At 39.1% G+C, this 9,665-nt stretch overlaps 1 protein-coding gene and 1 long non-coding RNA gene across 2 annotated transcripts; both read left to right on the top strand.

The window, feature by feature from the left end:
- The first annotated feature begins 586 nt into the window (after nucleotides 1-586).
- Nucleotides 587-2,481, top strand: LOC128477260 (uncharacterized). The gene is made up of 2 exons (XR_008348246.1): nucleotides 587-1,198; nucleotides 2,176-2,481. It is a non-coding gene; the product is annotated as an uncharacterized LOC128477260 (long non-coding RNA).
- Nucleotides 2,482-2,517: 36 nt separating this feature from the next.
- Nucleotides 2,518-9,665, top strand: LOC128467807 (vomeronasal type-2 receptor 26-like). The gene is made up of 4 exons (XM_053449537.1): nucleotides 2,518-2,994; nucleotides 3,815-4,039; nucleotides 7,788-7,911; nucleotides 8,222-9,665. The coding sequence occupies exons 1-4, from the start codon at nucleotides 2,518-2,520 to the stop codon at nucleotides 9,130-9,132; spliced, it is 1,737 nt and encodes a 578-aa protein (XP_053305512.1). The 3' UTR covers nucleotides 9,133-9,665.

Raw genomic sequence — 9,665 nt, 5'->3', positions numbered from 1 at the left:
GAGCAGACGATGCAATAAAGCTTTAGAAAATGCAAGAAGGGTGCTGGGTTGTAAAGACAGAGGCGTTGGTAGCAGGAAGAGGGAAGGAGCTTCTGCCACAGATCTCTGGACAGAACTCACCTACAGTATTGGCTACAGTTCTCATCTCCTAAAATATATTCAATATTTCAGAGTAGATAGGATGATTAAAACAGGGAATGCTTTGCATACTAAACATGATGGGAGAGGAGAAAGAAACATTTAAATACATAAAGTGATTTAGCAAAGTACAGGAGAGGAGTTTATTCCAGACGAGCAGAAATGTTAGAACATATTCTCTGTATACCCTGTAAAGTTCTTCTTTGTGGAAGAGACCACAGACTTACTAAGTTGCCTTTTGTTTGTACTTTTCCTGTGATGCATCATTGTTTGTCTAGATAGTCCTAGCATTTCTTGATTTGAATGCTGCGGTGGGGGGAGGGGTGGAAATGTGCATGCACGTTCACTAGACACAGCGGTCTACTTACACACCAGGAAAAGGATCGGAACTTCTATGACCTTTCCTCTTTATTTTTTCTATAATAATATTAATATAATAAATATTTCTAACAAAGTATGTACATTCCTACAGCTGCAACCCAAATCATTTAAAATAATCTATAATAAAGCACATTTGTAATATTTCCACAGTCCTATTCCACATTTCTATAAAAATCTTTTGACCTTTATGTTTGCCATTGAGGAGGTCAACAGTGATCCGGGAATCTTACCAAATATCACTCTAGGATATCATTTATTTGATTCATGTTCCAGTGAAAAAAAGACAGTAAAAAGCATCCTTCAGATTTTATCCGGACCAGGAAAGACCGTCCCTAATTACTCCTGTACTAAACGAGGAACCCTGGCTGGGTTTATTGGGGATGAACTTTCCGACACCACCATACCCATGGCACAAATCCTAAGCATGTATGGGTACGCACAGGTGAGCAGAATATGCACCGTTAGTACAATTGTTTAATATCTTTGATGTTAGTTACCTTGACTTACAAGTAGACAGTTACCCACTGCTTCAAGAGACCAGAGATGGTCAAGGGCTGTTGACAAGACCCTGCGATAGTAGGAGTGCAAGTGGAGTGAAGGCTGAAGAAGTGACGCAAGAGGGACATGAACAAGAAAACTCCACTATGGATGGAAAAAGGGGATAAGAGAGAAGGACATGGTGAGAGAGAAAGAGGAGGGGAAGGTGACTTTTTTGACCCAAGGGGTCATGCAAAAAAACTACAATAAAAAGCTCAATTGGGTTTATTTACTAAAGGAACAGTTGGAAGGAATGTTTGGAGGAAAGTTGTAACTATACAAGGGAATGGGAATCTAGTGAGCTTCTGCTGAAAGAATGCCCTGCATCATGCATATTTAAATCAGTGTCATTTCTTCAGTTTCCTCACCTCACATTTAATTCTACATTGCACTGGGCTAGCTTAGAGCGAGAGGGAAAAACAGTGTGAGAGGGAGAGCAGGATGAAGGAAGGAACCCTGCTCAGAACCATCAGCCCTAGGCTCACTCCTGGGGAATTCTCATGGCATTTAAGCACCTTTGTGTTTAGCGAGCGTCTATATTATGTGGCATGTGGTGGATTCTGTCTATACATACCGGGCAATTTCTTGTCTCTCCGTTTTTCCAGTCAGTTTTCAGCAGTCATTGTACAAATTTCTTGTAGCAGCGGTATTCATAGAAACGCAACCAGACCCCATTCCTACAGTACTGTCATTAATGGCACAGTATGCCTCAACTTCCTGTCATTCGGCTGAAATCAATTTATTTTAGTTATTTAATAATTCTTGTAGAAATCTAACTGATTTAAACATGCATTGCACAGGGCCAGTCAGGCTCTTCTTGCAGCAGAAGCTCCTTTAGACACCAATAAACGGTGTTATGTATTAATATGGTTTCAAAACAAAGCCCTGCTTGTCCTGTAATAAATAATGTATATTGTGTTTGCATAAAGTAAATGTGAAAAAGGGAAATTACATTTGAACAAACGTGTTGTAAAGGATTCACAGTAAAAAAGATGTAAGACGTCTTCGTCCATAAGGGCCAAAAGTTTTTGTTTAGCTAAGTATTGTTAGGGTAACTTGGTCTTCAATGTCCGAGAAGGTGGTTGTAGCATCTGTTATAATCCATTTGTTTTCGTGTAGATCAGTTATGGCGCAACGCATTCCGTGCTCAGCGACAGACGAGTTTATCCGACGTTTTTCCGAACCGTTCAAAATGACCATGTCAGTTATTATATTTTATCCAAGCTGCTGAAATACTTTGGCTGGAACTGGGTCGGCATTTTAACCACCGATGATGAAAGTGGAGACAAGGAAAGCCAAGTACTGACAAAGTATATGAAAGACGATGGAATTTGTGCTGAATATGTAATAAAAATACATTATTGTCAAAGCATGGATCAAACTTTTGAATACGCTTCCAAAACAATAGAAAGATCAACATCTCAAGTTATCATATTTTGTGGTTCCTTTTCTGAAGCTTTTATGTTTATTATTAGGGAAACAAAACATTTGTTAATCAATAAATCTGTAATTCTTGGCACAAGGTGGTCTTCAAACACATTTCTGTTCCAGTCTTTTTCTGATGTATTTAACGGGACTCTGACTCTGAAACCGTATTACAAGGACCATGTTCCAAAACTTTCATTCTTCCTCGAGAAATTTCACCCAAAGAGCTACCCAGATGACAAGTTACTGGAAGATTTGTGGGTAACAGCGTTTGAATGCTTGTCTCCAGATCCCTATAAAAACCAGTATTATGAAATTCATTTGGGGCTCTCGCTTCATAACTGTACTGGGAGAGAACGCTTGAAAGACATTGTTAGCTTTATCAACAACGGGGATGCTTCTCAAGTGAATAATGCGGTGCTTGTGATGGCCAAAGCCCTACACAATATGTACATATTTCAAGAAAAAGAAGTTTATGGAAATAAAATCAAAATAACTAATTACAAACATCAGGTAAGTCAGAAGTCATAAAAAAAGAGTGATTCAGGGGCATCAGCGGTAGCCGTGTAGTTAGCAGTAATAGTAAATCTAGCAGTGGGAACAGTTCTGCTATTTACGTAAAACCAATAACTCTGCAGCAGTACCCAATATATATATAATAGACTTGTTACAATGGGAATCTTTGGTCAATCTGGGCAGGACTTTAAGGGTCAATGAGATGGCACCATTAGATTTTAAATTCCCATTAGTATCCTCTTCTGCCCTCTGTTCCCGTCTGCCTCTCCCTGCTGTCTCCACCTCCCCTCTGACCCTTCCAGCCCTTTCATACAATTTTTACTCTGATCTATTCCTTCCAGGGCCTCTCTTTGCTGTGACCTGTCCTCCCATTTGCCTCTGCTCTGACCTGCCGTTCCTGATCTCTCTGCTCTGACTCATCCTCTCCAGCTACCCGCTGATGCTCCCAGCCCCTTCTTGCTTTCCCTGCTGATCCACTTCTCCTAGAGTCCCTTCTGCTCTGACCTGCCCCTCCAACTTCTCACTGATCCTCCCTGCCCCCTCTGTTCTGAACTATCCAACACCCTTCTTGCTTCAATTGCTTTCATGACAATGGGCAGATAGAGGGAGTGAGGGGAGGAAAAGATAGAGACAAAAGAGAGTGAGCTGGGTGGGGAAGAGATAAAACAGAAAGGACTGGGAGATAAAACCTGTGGAATGAGAGAGATTTCTTGTCATGGCGTGTCAATGGCAGGCACATATGTTGAATACAATTTGCTGATTCAGAAAATAGAAAATAGCTGATGGTATTTTAGTACTTATGTATTTTTCATAAAAGTTGCACCATTACATAAGAAATCTGAAAGCTGAGGACCAATCCTCTCATCTATATTTTGATGAAAATGGAGAGCATGTTACCCCACACATAATTCGGAACTGGGTTGGAAATAAGGAAGAAGTTAAATCCTTTGATGTGGTCGGTGTCTTTGATCCGTGGGCTCTGGCTGATCAGCAGCTTAACATCAAACCCGGTCTAATAACCTGGAAGAACGAGGCCAACCAGGTGAGAAGACTTTTCATTCTTATAAGAATATATTTCTTATATTAGTCATATAGGAAACGAATAAAGTTATATTTGGAAATATTTGGACACTGACACAAGTTTGTTATTTTGGCTGTTTACCAAATAATATGAATGCAGTGTCTCAGCTTGAATGTGAGGGTATTCGCATCCTAATTAGATGAAGGGTTTAGGAATTACAGCTTTAATATGTAGCTCCTCCTTTTTCAAGGGACCAAAAGTAAATGGACAATTGACTCAAAAGCTGTTTTATGGACAGGTGTGGGCCATTCCTTTAATATTTTTTCATCAATTAAGCAGGTAAAAGGTCTGGAGTTGATTCGAGGGGTGGCATTCACATTTGGAAGCTGGTCAGACATCAGAGAGCTAGCAGGAACATTAGGAATGGCTAAATCAACAGAAAGTGTAGAATACTCTCCAGTAGGTAGACATATCTTTATCCAAGTCTACCATGAAGACACGACTTCACAAAAGCAAATAGAAAGGGTTCACCACAAGGTGCAAACTATTCATAAGCCCCAAGAATAGAAAGGCCACATTAGACTTTGCTGAAAAACATCTAAAAAAAAAAAAGCCAGCCCAGTTCTGGAACAGCATTGTTTGGGCAGATAAAATGAAGATCAACCTCTACCAGAAGGATGAGAAGAAAAAACTATGTAGGAAGCTTGGAACGGCTCATGATCCGAAACCCCAAACACACTGCGAAAACAACCCAGGAGTTTAAGGCAAAGAAGTGGATTATTCTTTAACCCCTTCGTGACAAAGGCAGATTTTATTTTTCGTACTCTTCGTGACAATGACTACTTTAACATTTCTGCTCTGTTCGTGTTTAGCTGTCATTTTCTTCTTTCCCGTTTACTGAACCCACACAAGTTATATATTGGGTTTTTTCAAGACAAGTATGAAAAAGTCCTTGTTTTGATTGTATCATATTATTTACTATATTATTTACTATATTATTTAGTATTAAAAAATATGGTGAAACATTTGGAGAAAAGGACTTTTTCTTACTTTTAGTTGAAAAATCTTTTACTCATCTATAAAAGGGAATGAAAAAACCTGCTAAATAAATCCTACTATTCGTCCTGAGTTTAGAAATACCCAATTTTTTTATGTTTTTTTGCTTTTTTCTGCCCATTATAGGGCAATAAGTACATGTAGCATTTTTCTATTTCAAAACCATTTTTTCCAACTCTGGTAATTCTTCCGTCCATGTGCCATTTCGGGTATCTTTGAAGCCGGCCAATGCAATTTACCTTTAACTCTTTCCCTGCACTAATCTGACCACCAGTCTTTGTCAAACTTTGTTGTAATAATTTTTTTGCATTTTGTTTTCATACACATTTTACTTCAGGTATGAATTTACAGGTTCTGGTATATGTCACTCACTGTCATAAAACACCCCAATATGTGTTCAGTAACATCTCCTCAGTACCGCGATGACCCACTTGGTCTGCCTGGCTGTTTAGGGACAAAAGGGCCACATTTCGGGCATGCGCATTTTTCAATGTTGAACATTGGCATTTGGTGATCCCCTGCCCATGCCCTATTTGGTACATGTTTGAGCCGGGCCATTTCAGTGTGCCCAATAAAACCATATATTTTTGAAAACTAGACACCCCCGGGTATTTCAAATGCTGGTACCATAACTCTTTGCATGCACATATTTTACCACCAGCATTTTTTCAAAGTTTGCAGTAGCATTTTTTGTGTGTATTTTTAACCACACACCTAGGTATGAATTTACAGCTCCTGGTATATGTCGCTGTCACATGACACCCCAATATGTGTTCAGCAACATCTCCTGAGTACAGTGATACCCCGCATGCATGGGTTTGTCGGGTATTCGGGAACTAAAAGGCCACATTTTGGGACGTGAGCATTTTTTTAATTGGAAATTAGATGTGTGCCCATCCTTCCCCATGTGTTAAGTGGCACATGGTTGAACCCGGGAAAATTCAATTTACCCCATCAAATCATACATTTTTTGATATGCCAGAATTTTAACTCTTTTGATACGAGAATTGTTTTAAGCTAATGTGCTAATTTTAGGACTTGCTCACAAAATATTATATATATATATATATATATATATATATAATTTTTTTTAATTATTATTTTTTGCCTTTTTTTATTTTTACTTTTTTTACATTTTTGGAAGTTGAAGGTTCCCCTGATGGTGACATCACTGGGATATTATTTTTACATTTTACTGTTTTTTTAACTTAATTAACTAATTATTTTTATTTTTTTTATTTATTTTACTAATCACACTGTGATTAGAAAGCTGGGCTCCATTGACTTGCATTGTTGAACCTGCGAGTGGAGCCAGATTCTCAGGAGGGTCTGGAGAGACACTGACAACTCTTTTAAACTCTGTTTGTTTTTCTTTAAAGGGCGCCACCATCTTGCGAGTGGCAAAATCACTCGCAGTGGCGGTTGTGACCGCTCTCTGGAGCGGTCACAGCGCGTCCTGGGGTGGGAGTTCAGTGTTGCTGAATGCCTTGTGATTGAGGAGGGGCCAGACACGGCCCCTGATGCCGATCGCAGTGTTGCTGAATGCCTCGAGGTCGAGGCATTACAGCAACACCGTTTGGGTGCAAAAAGCGAACCTAGATCTATTTCTGCACCCGTTTAAAGTTCCTGACGGTCCTGGCACGTCAATTGTTGTTAACCTTTCATTTTCGGGTGACGTGCCAGGGCCTGTGCCAGGACCGCAATTGTCATTAAGGGGTTAATCACCTGATCAAGCATGTGTTTCACACAAAACTTAAGGCAGCAACACCCAGAAACAAGCAGCTGAAGACAGTTGCGATAAAGGCCTGTCAACATATCACAAAGGAGGAAATATTAAATCCTGAAAAAAAAACATTTTATTAATGATTGTGTTGATTTGTCCAATTACCGTATTTGCTTAATTATAAGACAAGGTTTTTTTCAAATGCTCTGAAAAAGACCCCTCGTCTTCTAATCGGGGTCGTCTTATAATCAGACCTCAAATAGGTCTGACTATGAGACAAGGATCCAGATCCCCCGCAGCGCTGCAGGGGACCTGGATCCTCCCGTCTTATGCCCCCCAACTTAACGGACTCCTCTTTTTATAATTGATAAACGAAAATGGCACATGGGGGGAAGAATTACCAGATTTGGAAAAAAAAGGTTTTGAAATAGCAAAACGCTACCTGTACTTATTGCCCCATAATGTGCAGAAAAAAGCAAAAAAATATTTCTAAACTCAGGACAGAATCTATTTAGCAGGTTTTTTCATTCGTTTTTGCAGATGAGTAAAAGTAATTTGTTTAAAAAGTGAGAAAGAATAATTTTTTAACAAAAAATCACCATATTTTATCATTGTTTTTTATAGTAAATTAGATGATATGATAAAATTAATGGTATCTAATGAAAGCCCTGTTTGTCCTGAAAATATATATATAATATGTGTGGGAGCACGAAATGAGAAAGAAGAAAATCACAGCTAAACTGTAACACTGAGAAATGTTAAAAGAGTCATTGTCCCGCAATTTACTACGAGTAAGAACCCCTATTGTCCTTAAGGGGTTAAGCCTGAGTAAAATTAGTGTTATTGTTACAGAGCTACCTTACAACCAATATGAGATTACAGATATTACGGATAGTGTAACTTGGTAGAATGCCATTTGAAGTCAAGATTGAGTTTAAGGAGCTTTACAAAATAATTAGCATTTAAAAAATATATATGTTTCTTGTTTAGATTCCAAAATCTCAGTGTTCAGAAAATTGTTTGCCGGGTTACAGGAAAGCCCCGGGTTCTGGGATCCATTCCTGCTGCTATGACTGCGTCCTGTGCTCAGAGGGAGAAATCTCCTATATGACCGGTATATCCCACCTGATACTCTGATATTCTTACCAAAAATAATGTTTACGTCTGACTGATTAATAGAGAGAAAGCCCCGAAATCCACTGCATGTTCTGAACAAATCAGCCGACTCTATATTACTCCCATTCCCATCACAGATTGAAACCACAGGCCGTACACTGACACCCAGACACAAGAGCACGGAGATATTACAAGAGCAGGCGGACAACCATTAGAAAGACAAATACCTGCAGCATGATCCTGACGATGGGTGGTTATTTTGTTCCCATTAACCTTACTGCATTCATGAAATTTTTTATTTTTTACAGACAGCGAGAACTGCATAAAATGCGCACATAATGAATGGCCCAATGAGAAGAAGGATCTATGTGTTCCCAAAATGGAAGAGTTTTTGTCCTATGATGATGCTGTTGCTATAGCATTTACATCAATCTCAATTTTATTTTGTCTTCTAACTGTTACAGTATCAGGGATTTTTGTTTCATATAAAAATACCCCAATAATAAAAGCCAATAACTGGAGCCTCAGCCTGATCCTCCTGGTCTCCATCATGATGAGCTTCCTTTGTGTCTTTCTGTTCTTTGGTCGTCCTTTGGATATAACCTGCATACTGCGCCAAACTGTCTTTGGAGTTGCCTTCTCATTAGCCGAGTCTTCTGTGCTGGCCAAGACTATCGTGATTTTTGTTGCTTTTAAAGCTACTAAACCTGGCAGTGTCTGGAGAAAATGTCTCGGAATCAAACTGTCTGCTTCTGTTGTCTTGTTTGGCTCATTTGTCCAAGTCATAATTATTATTTTTTGGTTGTCCATTTCCCCCCCATTCCAGGAGCTGGACATGCACTCTTATCAGGGAAAGATCATCGTTCAGTGTAATGAGGGCTCGGTTATTGCATTCTACTGGGTCCTGGGTTATATGGGGCTTCTGGCAGCCGTTAGTTTTATTATAGCTTTTTTAGCCAGGACATTACCGGACAGTTTTAATGAGGCCAAGTACATCACCTTCAGCATGCTGGTGTTCTGCAGCGTTTGGATTGCGATGATCCCGGCCTATCTGAGCACCAAAGGGAAGAACATGGTGGCCGTGGAGATTTTTGCCATACTGGCTTCAAGTGCTGGACTTTTAGGATGTATATTTATTCCAAAATGTTATATAATTATATTTAGACCCGAAAATAACTCAAAAACACAATTGTTTTGTAGCAGAAATAACAATCTGTAGATATAATAAAGGTTAACACAGTTATGAAATTTAAGTCTTAACCCCTTCAGGTCCGGGACATACCTGGTACTTCCTGGTTACCAGTCACCGGTAGACCGGGACGTACCAGGTACTTGTGGGGACTAAATATCAGTCAATGCTGTGCTTCAATGGAGCATCAGCTTTGAAAGAGTTAAAAAAAATGTAAAAAATAATTTAAAAAAAACAAAACAAATTTAAAAAATAAATAAATTTAAAAAATTAATAAAATAATAATAAAAAAAAATAACAGCACTGACCTGAAAGTCCAGGGTGCTTCCAGGTCAAATGCTGGGCTGGGCTGATCAGATCGCTCCTGGCCAATAGGAGTGATTGGATCATTATGGCAGCCCACGGATGACCCTGCTCTACAAAGAGAGAGGGGTCATCTAGGGTAATTATGAAAAAACACAAATTATTAATAAATGAAAAAATCATAATTATTACCTGATCACTTGTCGGTGACATTTTAAGTCGCTGATTATTGATCGGTCTCCCTGATTGATGTCACTTAC

Source organism: Spea bombifrons, chromosome 1 (assembly GCF_027358695.1).
Source record: "Spea bombifrons isolate aSpeBom1 chromosome 1, aSpeBom1.2.pri, whole genome shotgun sequence".
In the NCBI taxonomy this organism is placed as follows: Eukaryota; Metazoa; Chordata; class Amphibia; order Anura; family Pelobatidae; genus Spea; species Spea bombifrons.
Note: the sequence above shows the minus strand (reverse complement) of the source record. Positions and strands in the feature narration are given on the sequence as shown.

Bases quoted from the DNA above. Each gene is read 5' to 3' on its own strand.
- LOC128467807 (XM_053449537.1), top strand. From the start codon at position 2,518: ATGTTTATTATTAGGGAAACAAAACATTTGTTAATCAATAAATCTGTA. The intron at 2,995-3,814 runs GTAAGTCAGAAG...TTTTCATAAAAG, and splicing joins TAACTAATTACAAACATCAG to TTGCACCATTACATAAGAAA. The intron at 4,040-7,787 runs GTGAGAAGACTT...TTTCTTGTTTAG, and splicing joins GGAAGAACGAGGCCAACCAG to ATTCCAAAATCTCAGTGTTC.